The sequence below is a fragment of the Monodelphis domestica genome, chromosome 2, assembly GCF_027887165.1.
Source record: "Monodelphis domestica isolate mMonDom1 chromosome 2, mMonDom1.pri, whole genome shotgun sequence".
Lineage (NCBI taxonomy): Eukaryota > Metazoa > Chordata > Mammalia > Didelphimorphia > Didelphidae > Monodelphis > Monodelphis domestica.
The window spans coordinates 132,538,887-132,556,923 of NC_077228.1; the positions used below are offsets into that span (position 1 = coordinate 132,538,887).

At 36.1% G+C, this 18,037-nt stretch overlaps 1 protein-coding gene across 5 annotated transcripts in view; it reads left to right on the top strand.

Moving 5' to 3' along the window:
- The window catches only part of LOC100024966 (MIA SH3 domain ER export factor 3), a 61,252-nt gene extending 45,757 nt beyond the window's left edge, over positions 1–15,495 (top strand). For 3 of the 5 annotated variants that reach the window (XM_007481431.3, XM_056815969.1, XM_056815970.1), the window contains 16 exons: positions 589–711; positions 806–935; positions 2,829–2,884; positions 2,993–3,083; positions 3,227–3,365; positions 5,460–5,561; positions 6,115–6,175; positions 6,282–6,317; positions 6,449–6,516; positions 6,656–6,753; positions 6,915–7,052; positions 7,950–8,024; positions 8,150–8,226; positions 8,897–8,968; positions 13,176–13,320; positions 14,761–15,495. In XM_007481431.3, the coding sequence (XP_007481493.2) occupies positions 589–711; positions 806–935; positions 2,829–2,884; positions 2,993–3,083; positions 3,227–3,365; positions 5,460–5,561; positions 6,115–6,175; positions 6,282–6,317; positions 6,449–6,516; positions 6,656–6,753; positions 6,915–7,052; positions 7,950–8,024; positions 8,150–8,226; positions 8,897–8,968; positions 13,176–13,320; positions 14,761–15,086 (1,737 nt within the window). In that variant the 3' untranslated portion in view covers positions 15,087–15,495. The remainder of the gene's footprint in view (positions 1–588; positions 712–805; positions 936–2,828; positions 2,885–2,992; positions 3,084–3,226; positions 3,366–5,459; positions 5,562–6,114; positions 6,176–6,281; positions 6,318–6,448; positions 6,517–6,655; positions 6,754–6,914; positions 7,053–7,949; positions 8,025–8,149; positions 8,227–8,896; positions 8,969–13,175; positions 13,321–14,760) is intronic. The other 2 variants (XM_007481433.3, XM_016430185.2) reach the window with 1 other exon arrangement.
- The last annotated feature ends 2,542 nt before the right edge of the window (positions 15,496–18,037 follow it).

Genomic DNA, 18,037 nt, shown 5'->3' on the forward strand with positions numbered 1-18,037 from the left:
TTGCTATATAAAAGAGTAGTTTGCAATTGGTACTTATTTCATTTAAACTTTTTTCTACATTCGTTGATGCTTCCAAGTACCTGAAGGATTTATAATTTTGTGTTAGTTAATTTTATGGGTTTATTTGTCTTGCTGGTTTTTTCTTTATTCTACCTAAGAGAAGGCTGTAGAAGAAATGGAATTCTTTCTTGTATCTCAGGAAGATATTATTTCACACTGTATATATTTAGTTGTTTTTTGTTGTTGTTTTTTTAAACCCTTACCTTCCATCTTGGAGTCAATACTGTGTACTGGCTCCAAGGCAGAAGAGTGGTAAGGGCTAGGCAATGGGGGTCAAGTGACTTGCCCAGGGTCACACAGCTGGGAAGTGGCTGAGGCCAGATTTGAACCTAGGACCTCCCATCTCTAGGCCTGGCTCTCAATCCACTGAGCTACCCAGCTGCTCTTTATATATTTAGTTTTGAGTCATGTATCATGGATGTCAATAAACAAGGATCATATCCCATGAAAGAAAAAGTTTTGCTTGGCTCTTAAACATTAGTAGTGTACAAATTAGATTTGTGGTAATGCAGTTATTTTTTTCTCTAGCTGCTACAGGAAGCAGAAGGTTGGAGTGAGCGACACACTGAACTCAGTGAGCAAATTAGATTATATCAGAAGACTCAGAAAGACACAGAAGAAGCCCTTGCTTACAAAGAAAATGAAATAGATGTAAGTTCTTACTAAGGAACATATCTTTTTGAGTTCTGCTTATGCAATAGGGTGCTATTTGGAGGATCTCTCTGACTTTTGGTTTCTTCATTAGGTTTTGACTAATTGCATTATGCAGCTGAAACAACTTGATCTTGATTCTGAATCTGAGGGCAAAAATAATGAAGAAGGAAATGGATGGGATGACTTGGCCAATGGAGAGGTGTCAGATAAAATCACCTCAGGTAGCTTTTGGACTTTTTTGCCTATTTGTTTTAGCATTCTATTAGTAAGGTTGAAAATTTAGAACTTTCTCTGAGAGGTAAGTTCTTAAATTTGCTAGGAAGTGTTTTGAAATTACACTAGGAGGGGGGGGGGGGGGCAGCTAGTTGGCTTAGTAGATTGAGAATCAGGCCCAGAGATGGAAAGTCCTGGGTTTAAATCTGGCCTCAGACACTTCCCAGCTGTGTGACCCTGGGCAAGTCACTCAACCTTCATTGTCTAGCCCTTACCACTCTTCTGCCTTGGAACCAATACACAGTATTGAGTCTAAGATAGAAGGATGTAAGGGGTTTAAAAAAAAAAAGAAAGAAATCATACTAGGCAATACCATGAGCTGTTGCAAAGTGAAGTGAGCAGAACTGGGAGAACATTGTACACACAGTAACAGCAATATTGTATGATAATCAATTGTAAATGATGTAGCTATTCTCAGCAATACAAAGATCGGAGACAGTTCCGAAGGATGCACGATAAAATTCTATTCACTCTCCAGAGAAATATTTGATGGAGTTTGAATGCAAATTGAAGCACATTTTATTTTCTTATTTTGGGATTTTTTTATGGCCTGTCTTTTCCTTCACAACATGACTAAAATGTAAATTTATTTTACATACACAACCTACATAAAATTATTTGTCTTCTCAGTGAGGCAGGGCAGGGCAGAGCGCTGTAAGGACAGAGAATTTGGAACTCAAAATTTTTTATAAACTAATCTTAAAAACTTTTTACATGTAATTAGAAAACAATCTTAAAAATTATTTTTAAAGACACACCAAATAAAAACATTTACTTTTAACCATTGAAAATTAAGTATGTCCCAGTATTTAGAGTTAGCTCTGCCCACTAATTGACTCCCAGCCCCAATATATGAGCTTTCTATTTTTCTCACTTCTGCTAGTTAGAGATGGGAAGAAAGGAGAAACTAATGACCTGTATTCCATTTAACCTCAACCTCTTCTAAAGGGAGAAATAGGCTTAGTCATTGTATTCATTTTTAATATAAAAATAGAGGGGGCAGCTGGGGTGGCTCAGTGGATTGAGAGCCAGGCCCAGAGATAGGAGGGTCCTAGGTTCAAATCTGGCCTCAGACACTTCCCAGCTGTGTGACCCTGGGCAAGTCACTTAATCCCCATTGCCTACACAGTATTGACTCCAAGACAGAAGGTAAGGGTTTAAAAAATAAAAACAAACAAACAAAATATTAAAATAGAATTTAAAATGTGTAAAGTAGTGGATGTGCCTACAGGTTTGGTATTTAAAACCAAGCAAGAATTTGATTCCTTTGACTTTACTAAGTTAGTTCAGACCTTTTTTTAGTTCTTTTGGTTTCACAAACCCAGTCTTCCAGTCTGAAGAAGTCATTCTTGGTCTATTTTCTGTAATACCTGCTAACTTCTGAAGTCGAAAAGAAAGTTCTAGAGCTTATTTTCAAGTGGGCTATCCACTTCATTCCACAATTAAAGTATTGGGTTTTGTTGTTGTTTTAATCATATTGGAAAAACTTTTTACAGGATCATTAGAAGTAAGAGAAGTGTCTGCCTGAACAGGAATTGACATTAGGACAGATACAAAAGCAATATTTCTCAGTTAAAATAGAATTTTATAACATGTATATGTTTTTTTTTAATCCAAGCCTGAAATGCTAAACTTTGTGTTAGGCAAATATGACCTTTGTAAAAAGAGACTTATAGTTTTTTAAAGAATGAATTAACCTGTATCCAGCTGGTGAATTCAGATTTTCTTAAGGTGCTTTATTTTCGTTAAAATATTTGTCTTTGCTTCTTCAGAATTTTTGGAAATAAATGAATATAAAGTGAGAAAATACTAAATTTCCCTTTTATATTTTTTTCTTAAAGATAACCGAAATGAAAAGATGAAGATCCAGATTAAACAGATGATGGATGTTTCACGGGTATCATCTAATTCCCTATAACACAATAGTAAAATGTCTGTACAGTTTCCAGGATGGGTAAAATACCTTTCATTTTAGTAATTCTTGTCTCTCTTCCTATCTTGTTAGGTTAAAACTACATTAACAATAGTTGAAGAAGATAGAAATCATTTGCAGTCCAAACTAAGTGATGAAATAAAAGCTCGACATGAGTTGGAAGGTAGATTTTTCCTTTGGAAATGTTTTCTTTTTAAAAAAAAAAACCATGAGTTTGTATGAGAGAGTTGAAAAATATTCTCACTTGCTCTTGGTGTCATCTGTCATATCGCATACACGAACTGGCAGAATTTTTTTTTTTTTCAGAACAAATAAAGAAGTTGGAACATGATTCCTCTTCCCTGCACTCAGCTAAAGCACATTTAGAAAATGAATGTAAAACTCTGCAACAAAAAGTGGAGATTCTTAATGAACTCTACCAGCAAAAGGAGATGGCTCTCCAGAAGTAAGTTTCTAATGTGCCTCATATACATGTATAATATTTCTTGTGGATGAATGAGTGTGTGTGGGTCACATATTGGCTTAAAAAAACACATATATTTATAGGTTTCTTTATTGTTATTTAGTAATTTTAAATTGTGTCCAATTCTTGGTAACTCTGTTTGGGGTTTTCTTGGCAAATGTTTGCCATTTCCTTCTCTGATTCATTTTATAGGTAAGAAATCTGAGGCAATCAGGGTTAAGTGACTTGCCACAAGGTCACCAAAGCTAGTAAGTGTTTGAGACCAGATTTGACCTCAGGAAGATGAGTCTTATTGACTCTAGGCCTGGCAGCCTATCCACTCTGCCACTTAATCTGGTTTGGTCTACCCTTGAAAATGTTGTGGGCCTTATGCAGCCTATGGGGCCCCATATTTGACATTTCAGATATTTCAGATAGGCTAGTAGCCTTAAGTTCAAATGCCCTCTCAGACCATTATTGAATATATGATCCCGTGTTACCTCCCTGGGCCTCAAGTTTCCTCATTTCTAAAATGAGGGGAGTTGGAACTAGATAACTTCTGACTTCTTTTTTATCTTTAAAGCCATGATCTTGTGATATCAAGTTATGCACTGACAGTTTCTTATCTTCAATCCTTTATCAAATGTAGAAGACTACATTTAGAAAGCAAGCTCTTTTTATCATATTGTGGGTAGTTATTCCCTGGGGGATAATTGTTAAAAGTTCTCCCATTTTAACTCTTTCAGAATCACCTTTTTTATGCCCTTCCTTTGAAATACAGAATTTAGTTCATGTAGTCCACCTGTCTCATTTTACAGGTGAGGAAATTGTAGTCCAGGGTAATTATGATTTGTTAAAGGACATCCAAGTGATAAATAAGGAGATCTGAATACTGAACTCATGCTATAGATACACTCTTAACACAGGATATATTATAAAAAAAGAAGAAAAAACCCAACCCTCAGGAGGATTAGACCCAACACTAGCATGGTTTGTTTGCCTTTTCACATGTTGCAAAATGGGAAGCTTTCCAGGAGGCAAAGAACTGTTTTATCTACTTTATTCCTGTAGTGTTTAATAAATTCCTGGACAACTCAGTAGGAACAAAAGTATTACTAATAAGTACTTAAGGAATACCTGATTGAGCAGACATGTATTGATCATATAGTAAAAATATGTAAGTCACTATTTGGGTGTTGACAATACAAAAAAGGTAGAAACCTAGCCCCTACCCACACAGAGTTTATATCTAGTTAGGGAAACAAGGCAAATATAACTTTCCACTAGAAGATTTCTACCTCACCTTAATCTGACTTTATAGCATTCTATTCCTCCTATTTATTTTACTGAATTTTAATTCAGCTATCATTGATTGGATTATTTGAACACTGCATTTCAGAAAGTGATAAACTAGAGTGTCTAATGATCAGCCAAGATGGTTAAGGGCTTTATGATTTTGTTTGATTTCAAAGCTTACATAAAAATGAGATGTTACTTATCAGTTTGGAGTAACTGGCTTTTTTTGTGAGCTACTCACCAAATGAAGAACTGATTTGCTTTTGGAGGGAGGGGACTATATCTTTTACATTCTATCCTGTATGATGCCTTTTTTTGTACTTACTGATTTGAATTTGAGCTGAGATATATTGGAAGCTAAGTTATTTGTGGGGTAGACAAGAAGGATGATACCTTTGTGACTTGTCAAGAAAATCTGCATTCTAATTCTGGTCAATGCTTACTTCCTGTATGAGCTTGCACATGTCCTCTCTGGATCTCAGTTTTCTCATTTACAAAATAAAGAAGTTGAATTCTATGGCCTCAGACCATCTCCTTTTAATCTTTAGGATCCTCTGAAGTACATTTTTACTTTTCCTCAGATAACTAAAATGACAATAAAGTGGTGTGTGTGTGTGTGTGTGTGTGTGTGTGTGTGTGTGTGTGTGTGTGAGAGAGAGAGAGAGAGAGAGAGAGAGAGAGAGAGAGAGAGAGAGAGAGAGAGAGAGAGATATGATTGATAGGTTTTGGAGTTCCATTGAGAAAAGCAAAGGTATTGAAAATCTTGAGTAGGTGGTTAAATCTTGTTCCTGATGATTCCAGGAAGCTCACTCAGGAAGAGTATGAAAGGCAAGAAAAGGAGCAGAAGCTGACTGCTGCAGATGAGAAAGCCAGCTTGGTGGCAGAAGAGGTGAAAACTTACAAGTGAGTTCAACTTCTATAGCAGTGATGGCAAACCTTTGGCACAGGTGCCAAAGTTGGCATGCAGAGCTCTCTCTGTGGGCATGTGCTGCTTCCCAGTTCATTACTAGAAAGGCAAAGGGACTTGGACGGAGCTGGACCCTTCTTCCTCTCCACCATGCCTAATGACATTTTTTCACATTCCCCACTGCCCCTTCCCAGTGGGAGTGCACAGGGTGAGGTGGTTGGCTCACAGGCAGCAGTGCTGGAGGAGAGTGGGAGAGCAGAGTGCTCAGGTCACTCTCCTCCCTCTCTCCACATGGATCTCTCATCTCTTGTCCTTCTGCCTAGCAGCCCAATTAGACTGCTTCTTCCTTTCCCTGTCTGGGATCAGGGTGGAGTGTGGTGTGGCACTCAGTCTCTGGTTGGGGGCTGGCAGGGCACTTGGTCAAGGGGTAGGGGTGCTGGGCACAGCCTTGGCACTGTCTCTAAAAAGGTTCACTGTTACTGTTCTAGAATCTTTCTATAGAAATTGCTGTTTGCCTTTTTTCTTTTTGATTTTTAAAATCTGTTACAGGCAAAGAATTCAGGAGATGGAAGATGAGTTACAGAAAACAGAGAGGTCATATAAGAATCAGGTATTGCTCTTTTCACCCTTCTTTCATATACTGTAGTATATATTTAATGCAAATTGTCTTGTCATTAAATAGATTAAATCACAAATTTTTGTTTTGTACCCTTTAGATTGCTAGTCATGAGAAGAAGGCCCATGACAACTGGGTAAGAAGATTCCTTTTGTTTCTTGAGTGCAGAATATTTTAGAAATACTTTTGCAATTTTTATTCTTATTTTAATTTTTACTTTTAAATTATTTGGTCCGACTAAATTTATTTTATTTTATCTTATAATAGCTCATTGCTCGTGCTGCAGAAAGGGCTCTTGCAGAGGAGAAGAGAGAAGCAGCCAATCTGAGACAAAAGTATGTATATTGATGACAATGACATCTGTTTCTAAAGGAGGCATTTTGGTTTTGAGTTATGATGTGTTTGGTATTATTACTTTATTGAATATCTCATTTTCTAAGCCCTATTCTCAAGTTCATTATCTCTATATTAAAGATTAATAGAAGTAAATCAAAAGATTGCAATGCTCCAAAGACCCATGATCGTAAAGCCAACACCAGGAAGACCTGATCATCAGATTCCTCCACGGAGAGGTAAGGAGTATTTCATAAATCATACCAGTTTCTTTTTGAAAGGTAACTGGAATAGGATGTCAAAATCTGTAGTCTGTGAATATCAATGTCATTTAAAAATAATCTTTAGCATTTAGTTCAGAAGTTCTTATAAGATATTGACAAGATAATGTCTTCTTCAGGACCTCTGAGCCGAGATGGCTCTTTTGGTCCATCCCCTGTGAGTGGTGGTGCACCCTCCCCGCCACTGATGATGGAACCACCATTACGGTCTATCTCTGGTACTCTTAACCGAAGAGATGTATCTAGAAGTGAATTTGGTAAGCATTTGGCTTTTTTTTTCTGCAAAAAAAACAACTGTGGTAATGGCTTTCTTCTTTTAGGGATCTGTATACAAATTACATGTTTAGAATTTTATGTCTAAGGACCTTTTTAGAAAACAGTCTCCCATTTTGGTTTAGTATATACCATTATATATGATTATGGTAGTCTGCTATAGAGCAATGTTTCTTTTATTGTTCCCTTGTTTACCTGAAGATTCCCTAAAGCTCATTACCTTGGATTGGGGATCATAAAATTATTAAAGAATCTAATTTTCTAATAAATTTGAAAATGTATGAATAAATAAAATAATGGAAAACATTTTATGACTGATTCAGTTTGAATAAAAATTTGTCATTTTTATATTTCAAATTTCCTTCAAGAACCTTTGTGTCAGATATCTACTTACATTTTTGTGCATTTATTTTAAAGTCCTCATACATATAAAAGTTGTTTTGAACTTCAAAAGTTTTTTTTTTTTTTTCAATAAAACCAAGCCTCTTGGGGGCAGCTGGGTAGCTCAGTGGATTGAGAGCCAGTCCCAGAGATGGGAGGTCCTAGGTTCAAATCTGGCCTCAGCCACTTCCCAGCTGTGTGACCCTGGGCAAGTCACTTGACCCCCATTGCCTAGCCCTTACCACTCTTCTGCCTTGGAGCCAATACACAGTATTGACTCCAAGACAGTAGGTAAGGGTTTTAAAAAAAAAAGCCTCTTTACATTTTTAATAAAATTCTTCTTCACCTTGCATTTTATTTGAGGAATTGGGCTGTTTAATGAAGACTTTTTTTTAATTGGTAGACCTTTTTTTTTTGAGGGAGTTTAACAATTAATGGAGTTAATCTGACTAGGCATTTACCTAGTGTGATCATTTAAAACATATTTCCTCTTTCTTAAGGGTCTATGGATGGGCCTCCTCTTGGTCCTGGTCCTAGGAGGTCATCTGAAGTATCTGGAAGAACATCTGCCTCTGGTAAGAACACCAGATTAAGGGGAATAGAGCTAGAAAGAGAAATAACAAAATACTCCTTGATTTTTCTCCTTCATAAAAGTTTAAATTAACAATATATATAAATGTATCATCTGTCCTGTTAACAGATATAGGTCCTGGTCCAGTCCCTTTGATGAACAGTGGTCCAAGAAGCTCTTCTCCCTCAACAGTGTTGGATGGCATGGTAAGGTTATAATGATTTCCATTTATGGTTGACTGTTTTAGGAAGCATTTGTATACAGTTGTCCCTCGACAGTCATAGGGATTAGGGGTGCAGGGCCCCCCCCAAGAATGTGAAAAACCACAAGTAACTAGGCCGTATCCCAAACTTCATACTTTTAATAATTCTGATCATATTTTTACACAAAACAAGCAAAATAATATACTTCACCCATAAAAAAAGTTGCCCTTTCTACTTGAGATTAGTAACTTATATAGCCTTTGTTGTAACAATCACTGTGGGAGAAAATCACATTGCTGAGTCTGGATATAGTAGAGAGACCAAGGAGATATTCCCAAGAGAGTGTATAGCTCATAATTCTTTAATGAAATTTTAAACAAAACTTAACTGCTTCTAATAAACTTGTATATGTATGCTTATGGTAGGAAGTTATAAAATAGATTAATAATTACATATTTATGCATTTGACTTATTAAATTTTTAAGTCTTGTTTATATTTGTGTATCATCCTGCAGTTTTTTGCAGTATACGACAAATCTCAATAAATTCCCATTTATTTCTCTGGCCAACCTGTGAATGTCGAGGGATGACTGTAATCTATTCTATTTGCCTTCTCTTGTAATTTTGTGTTCTGTTCTATTATATCTGTACTTTCTTATTAAAAAAAAAAAAGCAAACCCTTCCCCCAGAGTCTGAAGGTTCCTGTGTTCCTACTGTTCAACCATCAGCTGAGGAGTCAGTGTCAGTAAGTATTTGGAGGCTGAAAATGGAACTGGGCTTTTGCTACTTTTTGGGCAATTTGGGAAAAGCTAAGGAGAAGCATGATACTATTTTAAAGTGCTTAAAATGCATGGCACATTTGACCTCACACTGGGTTTTAGAGGATTGCTATGTTAAACTGACTTTTCCTTGTCTGTTTTGGGTTTGGAGACTAATTGCTTTTTTGGGCATTTGAAATTAGAGATCTTTCATGCAAAACGAAGTTACACAATTTCTGTGTTTGAAGCTACATGCTAGATTGCTGTTAGGCAAAATAGAAATAATTCACATATATCAACATAAAGTTTGCAAAGTAAATTAGTTGTGTCTATAAGGACAGTTTTTATGATAGCTTAATCTTTGTTTTGGAGATTTTATTTTTTTAAGAATCCACTCTCACTTCTTGCATTGAATACTTTTTGGTATATAAGTATTAATAATCTTATGTTGGGTCTTTCACTAAGAAGAGCTTATAAAATTAACCAGTTGAAAGTTGGTACCTGTGTTCACTCTTGCTTAGATCTGGTTTCCTTTCATTAACAAGAGGTTTTGCCAGTTCTTTGGTGTTGAATATTCTAAAACCATTTTGCAGCCAGTCCATAACTTATGAACAAGTTCTGTTCTAAAAGTTATTTCAATCAGTTTGGTTCTTGGAATACATTTTCTTGTTGTAACAGTTTTATGGCTATTGAAGAGGTTCCCATGGCACTTAAGCCATCTAAATTAAACAAGAAATCCCTAGAAATAACTAACAAATAGTTAGCCAGGCTTTGTTGAAGATCTCAGTGAGGCAGAACCTAGAACCTTCTACTTCCCAATATAGCTTATTCTCATTTTGGCTACTTCTAATTTATTTATTTCAATTAGGCCTATGGTTTTATGTAGAGAGGAGATTGACATACTCTTCCAATGTGGGTTGACACCCTATATCTCAAGTGTGAGAGAGAGCTCCCTGGGCCCTGACAGTGATACTTACCCAGGATTACAGTCAGAGTTGGTCTTTGAATTCCAGTTTTCCTGGCTGTGAGGCCTTACTACTTTCACTCAGCTCTAATTTTGAAGATGTTCTTCCTGGCATCAAGCCAAAATTGGCCTTTTAGGAAATTCCACCCATTGCTTCTAGGGCAAAGGAGAACAAATTGAATCCTTCTTCCATGTGACAGCCCTAGCAGAATAGAATATGAGGACTGCAAGGGCCGTTAACTTAGACTTGAGTTCAGTTTGTCTTGTTATAGCTTGATGTTCTAATCTGTCAAGATTTTTAACTCTGTCTTTTGTAGAGCAAAGTATAATAAAAATGACTTAATCCAAGTTATTGACAGCATGGAGATGACCACTGATCCTGGATCTCCACACCATCCAATGATATCATGGTTGTGTCTACCTCTCTCATCTTTTCCACAAGCATATCTTGTACTCAGACATTTGGTTGTTTTTATAATTTACTTGGATTTTAGCATTCCCCTAATGCAAAATTTAGTTATATCTTTCAGAAAAAGAAGTAGCCTGATATGATTTGTTCTAATGAAGCAGTTCTAGTTCTTCATGATCACCACTTCCTTTTTCAGATGTTCATTATTATAGAAGAAGTCTTTTAACCTTTCATTAATCCTCTTTTGCTTAATAGAACTTGTTTATTTGCTGTACCTTCATTGCCTTGGTGTGTTCTGATTTTAGCATTCCTGCTCTTGTTCTGACAAGTCTATATGACATGTCCCACTTTTGTATTCATCTTTTTTTACCTGTCTTAGTTTCTATCTGCTATAAATAGCTTTCTAAAATTGAAATTAGTTGATGAGATTCCCCCCTTTATCAAGATGGACTTCTTAGACAACTACACCTTTTCTTTATTACTTGAGAATTGTTCCCATCTTTAGTAGTGTTTTAACCCATAGGAGCTTTTGTATTTTATTGCCTTTGTGAATTGATTTTACAAGATTCCAGGTTATTACTAGCCCTTGTCATTACTTACATTTAAAAATATACATTTTCCAATTACATGTAAAAATTTTTTAATACTCATTTTCTAAAATTTTGAGTCCTGAATTTTATGCCTCCTCTCTACCGTTCCCTCACCAATTGAGAAGGCAAGCAATATATTGATTATACATGTGAAATCATGTAAGATCTCTCTGAAGATAAATAGCATTTTTCATCATGGGTCAGACTGTTTTAAGATTTTATATGTGAAATAGTGTAGAACACTTTTCCATATTATAAAAATTAAAATTAATGTCAAATAATAAAATTATTATATTTTAAGGGACTTATTAATGATCATTAGGAAGAAAGGAATAAGGGGGATACAAAATAAGATCTTGTGCCCATGGCTGATCAGCCTGTTGAAATGGGACCTTTCATATCCCAGCCTAATATCCCCTGTCTGTAGGAAGTACGTAAGGACAGGAAGTCAGTGAGTTCCCAGGAAATGTAGTTCTTTTTTAGGGTAACAGATATCCAATCATACAATTTACCCCTGAGATCTATGGAAGACTGGCCTCTCCAATGGATCTTGTAAACATAACCAACCTTTAAATTACAATAATTTGGGGATAAAAGGAAAAGAGAACAAAAGCAATGATTGCTAGGTGCATTGACAAAAAGCCAGGTGGGGGGCAGCCTCCTTTGGCATAAGAGTATACCTACAAAACAAATATATTCAACCCCACACAGTTCAAATCACCACATCCCAAAGTTCACTCTGGATCTTTTGGTGCAGCATGTGGTCTGTGCAGGCATCTTAATGGTACCTTCTCCAAACAGTTCACTTTCTGGATTTTCAGAGGTAGCATGTTTTTTATCCTAAAATACTCTGAAAAAGAATTTAAACTTTGCATTTTAGAATAATACTACATTCCTCCCTGAAGAGAGTGTTAAAAACACAGGGATCACTTAGGGATGCATGGCTGAGTTATGAGGTATATGATTCAATTGACAAGAGAAATCAAAAACATCAAAAAAGTCCAAATAAAAGAGAAAAAATAATTTCTGGATGAAATATAGACTATCAGAGTCTTATGTGTAAAAATTTAAAGGAAAATAAACCTATAACAGGTCCTTGGATCAAGGCCCAATTAAAGTGATTTAAGCAATTATGCATTTACCCAATCAGCAGCCAGAACAACAGAAAGTTTTGCCACATCAAATGAAAAACAGAATAGGGACTAGATTATAGGAACCAGGTAGGAGCCAAATTTGAAATACTTGGTAGAATATGGTACAAGAAAGACCTGCCTTTGACATATGTCAAAACAGCTACAACCTCAAACCCCAAGCAAGTTCAGGTCCTCTTGCCTCAAAATTTCATCAATCCCATTGGGATCAGTTGGTCTTTTTGACCTTATGCTTGATTCAGATTCTCTGAACCTGTTAGCCCTTTGCTTTCAATTTCTTCACCTACCAAATGTCTGTTCTTTTTCCCAGTTCCAAAGCCCTTCAGATAACCTTCACAGTTCCACCTTCAGTTCAAGCCTAAAGCCTTAGAATGAGTAATGGGCCTGTTTCTACTATACCTCATCATTATGTTTCTGGGAGCAAATGCATTCCAACTTCCAACTTGGGATTCCAATTTACATTTTCCCTCAAAAGAATTCTCACCTTTTGAGTGGTATGGGTAGTGGGGCAATCCATATTTCTGGGCATGTGTTACTTGGAAAAAGTTTTTCTTACATAGTCTTGAAAATTATTTTCTAAGTATTCTGAACTGGGATACACAACATTTGTTTTACCAGAACAGGAGGTCCACTTATGACTCCCTCTCATCCTATTTTTATATAGCATTTGTTCTTAAGTCAAGGACTGTCTGCATTATGCTGCTGCATTGTGTATACTAGCAGGAATATTTATTTTATGGTTGATGCTTCCTCTTTTGCTAGTATGGTTATAACAACAGCATTGATAACAGTAGAGACAATTATTTTATTACTTTATCTCAAGTTGAGTCTAAACAATGTGTGGTCAGATGGAGCAATTTATTGGGAGATAGTAATAAAATACAGCTGCAGTGGCTGTGATCCTTTCAGAATTAGTTGGGGATGGAAAGGTGCCAAGATAGCAAACAAGCAATGGCTTTCTAGTAAATAAAAATCTTATCTTTCACAAGGTGTATGTTTTCATCTTTGTGGTTGGTGCTTTTGGTCTGTTGTGTCATAAAGCAGAATATTATTTTAAAATTTGCATTTGTGTTATAACAGGTTAATACTGGCCCCAAGGGTCATCCACCATTCCCAGGAATGCCCCTCATGTCACCAATAGGACCTCCACCACCACCTCTTCGATATGGACCACCTCCTCCACTAAGAGCATCTTATGGGCCTCGACCTCTTCCTCCTCCTCTTGGTAGGGTGCTGCTACATATGGATTGATAATTGGCAAGGCTTATTCTTTTAAATATCGTAAGGAATTAAAATTAAGGATTTGACTAAAATATATGAAAATTATAATTTGGTGGTTGCTGATTTAAAATATAGCTGGAGTCAAAATGACTTTCAATAGTTTTTATTTGCAAAATAGATAGGTGGAGAGAGTGAAAGTTGAGAAATACAAAAAGAGGGTAGAGAAGATATTTAGCCTATCACACTCAATATTGCTCCGGTGCTCAACTCAGCCTGGCACAACTTGTTAACCCCTCACCAGGATTAATCTCTCTCCAGAAGTCAGGAAAGGAAAGCCAACCATTCATTCACCCAAGTTCCCTCCAAGAGGCAGTCTGAGCTGAAAATGACCTGTCAAGGACGACTCCTGAAGCTGACCTCTAGCCCCAGAAAATTCAATACTTCAATAGTGATTTCTTGTCCCTTCCCCTCTTCATAGGAGCCAATAAGCTTTCAAATTGTCTAGCAGTGCCGGGGGGGAGAGGGGGGGCAGTATGTTGTGGGATCCACTTCTCATCCCCTGGAGATGTAAAGAATTCACAATTTCCTGACTGATTGTTACCCATCTCAGCAAATGACTCTTTTTTGGTGTCTTGTGAGGTACTCACAAGGGGTACTAAAAGAAAGTCTGATTCACACTTCAGTCTGGTGAGATACTAAGTAGGGGTACTTAAGTTAGTGTTAGCCAAGTGTTAACTCAAAATAGACAAAGAGAATAAAGAATTCCCTTTCACAATATTAAGGAAAGAATAAGAAAAAAAATATCCTGACTGCCCTCCATGCCTGGAATTCTCTATTCATCACTACCCCAGTTTCCCTGGGTTCTTTTCAAGGCCCAACTAGAATTCCATCTTTTGTAGGAAATCTTTCCCAATCCCTCTTAATTTTAGTGTCTTCCCTCTGTTGGTTATGGCAGTTTATCTTGCATAAAGCTTATTTGCATTTTATCTCACTCATTCTAGTGTAAGTCCCTTTAGGGCAGGAACTGTGAACTGTCTTTTGCTCTTTATTTCTGGCCTTAGCACAAAGCCAACACATCTAGGTGTTTAATATTTATTGACTGCAGAGCTTTGTAGTGCAAAGATGCACCTGGCTAAGTTGGACATGGTCTAAACCCAGCCATTTCGAAGTTGTGGTAGCCTCCAATTCTGAGGAAAAGGGATTGTTCATAGGTGAAGTTCTTAACTTTTATGCCTGAGGTGCTATGGTGATAAACCCTCAAGTTCATTTTAGTTCATTGTGGGTTTTATATTGAAATCACTAAACTCTTGTAGCCTTTGATTCAGCATTTAATACTATTTCTAGGAATGTTATTATGCTACTCTTCAAGTGTAAAGCAAGCCCTCATGATTAGTGTTAGGCTAAAATAACCTTTGGTAATTTAATTTTCTTTTTCTTTGCCTAGTACCTGGTGGTCCTCCACCTCCAAGCTTTCGGGAATACTTACATGGCCTACCACCAGGAATAAGGGACCTACCTCCTGATCCCCGGGAATACATACGTGGACACCCACCTTTTGGACCCCTAGGTCCTCCTGGCCCAAGAGAGTACCTTCCTCCTGGCCCAAGATTACCACCTCCAGCCCACGGAAGGGACTATCCACCGCCACCCTTTTCAAGAGACTTGACACCTTCAGGTTCTAGAGACTATGCCCCATCTCTTCCTCATCCACCTCATGCCTCTCAAGGAAGCACACAGGACTATGCACAGGCTCCAGAACAGAGCCCATAACTTTAGCCTTCAACTTGAGAGAAATAGACTGTTGGAACACTTCATACAGGTAAAAGATTTCATTGGCTTTGAAATAAATTTTACTTTCATTTCATGATTAGGTTTGTTTACTTTGTATTTTTTGCAGGACTTTTTTTCCCCATTCAACTGCTCCTGGCATCATTGTGCATTTATGAGCCAAACTATTCAACCTCTCCATGATTTGAGAAGCAAAAATATATACATTTTTTTTTTTGTCATGAATGAGGACATTTTAAAGCTGTAGCCTTTTGCAGCTCTTTAAATGTGCAATACAAAAAAAATACCTGTGTTTTAGTTTCACGTAGTTTATGTAATTGATAATTTCAAATGTCATAAATGTAATCAACATTTCCTGTGGAAATACTTTATTAAAAAAGGTTAAGTGCTATTCCCATTGCCTCTGTTCCTCTATTATTTTGTTAAACTATTATTACTGTAGACCATTTTGCAACATATTTAACAGTTTATTACACAGAGGAACTGTGTGGATAAACTTGATCATTTTTTAAAAGATCTGGTGTTGAAGACCAGGAGCATAATTAATCCTAAAAAATTTACTAATAAAAACTCCTCTCTCTTCCCATATTGTGTTAGCGCTGTATGAACCATCATCCAAAGATAAACTTTTGTATTATTTACAAGTAAAATCTGATTGTTTTTATATTCCAATGTTTAAAATTTCAATTCAATAATTTGTGCCCTTTTGGAAATCCGAGGTTCTCTAGTAGTTAAAAATTATAGATTCCAAAGGTATACTTATCCCCATTTAAAAAACCTACCCAACTGTGTTTTATTTACCTGGTACTTTTCCATATTATTATCTACTTCAAACATACTAACAGCCATCATTGAAGTAAAAGTATAAAAATAAATTATGCCTTAGCCAATAAAATTAAAGAAAATTTAACTATTAACATCATTATTCAAGTTTTATTTACGCTAAGACAAAAAGGTTTTCTTCTCTACTATAATCACTATGTCATAAAAAAAAACTCATCTGGGTGAGGCTAAAATTTGATTATAATTGAAGTTTTAAGGGGGAAAAAAAATTCATCCTCTTCCTGAACATCCCTGAACAATCAAAAAGAACTATGTATTTATTGCAATTTGAACGTTACTTGCACAGTAAAGTCTTATATAAAGGGTTTCATAGAAGCAATCCTTAACATGGTTAAGACATTCAGGTAGACAAGTCTTCTTCTTATCCTTTGAATTTATTTGTATTTCTTTTTATAAAATTGAAAATAAAGATTTCAGTGCAAATTGCCCTCTTATTTTGTAAATACAAGTTATTATCTTCATTTCCCTCAGTATTGGAAAGATGTGAACAATTGATAAGCAAATTATGTATAAGCAGTTCAGGTAGCCTAACTTCCAAATAGCACTTTTGGTCCCTCACAAATAGATTTGAAAAGTAACTGCAATGATTGGTTACTCCTAAATAAGAATTTTCATCTTCAGGTATTCAAATTGTTTTTCTTGGGCATCAAAGAATTCCTGCAAGGTTACTAAATTTTGACATGATTTGGGTTAATAAAGGTTAATTCATTGCAGTTAATTTTAAATAGAAGTTAATCCACAAATCCTGTTTAGATTTAAAGTATTTTTTAAAAGAATAACTGCTTACGGAGAGGATTTGTTGGATGTAGAATCTTGACTCTGGTCCTGACTCCAATGGAGTTTTCTCTCTATACAGTAAGTCTTTGAACAAAACAATGTTATTACCATTTTGGATGTTTCTTTACTATGCAGATCAAAATCCATTTAATAGGACCCTTGTCTGTCCATCCATTAGTCATGGAGATTCAGTTTAGGTGAAGTGAAAATTCATCCAGGGTCCCCCTCTATTTTATTCCTTCCTAGAACACTTAATACTATCTGTACTCTATGCTGCAAATGGAAACTTTTTGGACTAAAATTCATTAAAAAAAAAACAAACAAACATGCACTTCTTTCTTGGGGTGTGATGGGGGGAGGGATTTAGTACCTACCATGGAATAAAAACATGCATATAAATGTTACCAGATTTATTTTACTGTGGTTTTGTCCCCTGGAACATGGCTGAAATATAGATCTGAAAATTGACACTATCCAAGCAATAGACAAGAATTTGTAGTATTAACATTTCATAGGATTTAAGAGCCAAAAGGGACTTAATTAACATCTAAAAGGTATGGAACAGGCCTACATACTTAAATAATTTCAGGGATAACTACCCAAAGAAGCCAGTCTTACATGATGGATAATAAAAGTGTAGGAAGAAACATGTCCATTCATCCAGCATTGTTGGGGTAGTTATTCTATACCAACTGAACGGATTTTCCTGTTAACTTTTGAAACCTCATCCATTTAAATATCAAAATTTGTTTTAACTTTCTAAAAAATCACACATATCCCACTTTGGTAGCAGAAATTTTGTACATTTAAATCCTTTCTTGAAAAATTAGTGTCACTGGGTGATTCACAGGCCAGTTTCTTTTAGGGACTACTGACTGACAGGGTAGAGGTATTGTTACCTATGCTGGTTCTGAATGTTAAACTTTAAAGTTCTTGTTTTCTCCCCACAGTAAGGTTGTTAATGTTCACTTCTTGTATCATTATGCCTGCTTTTAGCAACTCACTCTTATTTGCAATGGGCTTTAAGAAATCATGTAACATACAACTTTAATAAGATGGCTAAATAAATAAATACCAATAAGGATCTGAGGGGAGTTTCCTGTGTGTAAAGTGCATTAGCTTCAGTGCATAGACTATGATGCCTAATTTGGGGGCTGAATATATAGTCTTTTTTTCCCCTTTATTTACTACTCACATTATATTCTAGGCAGTTGTCATTGTCAAACCTTCTGATGATGTAAGTTGTTAAGACATTAAGACATCAAAATGGGGTGCCTTAAAAAGCCTTTAGCTAATTCCTATCCTAACTGTAT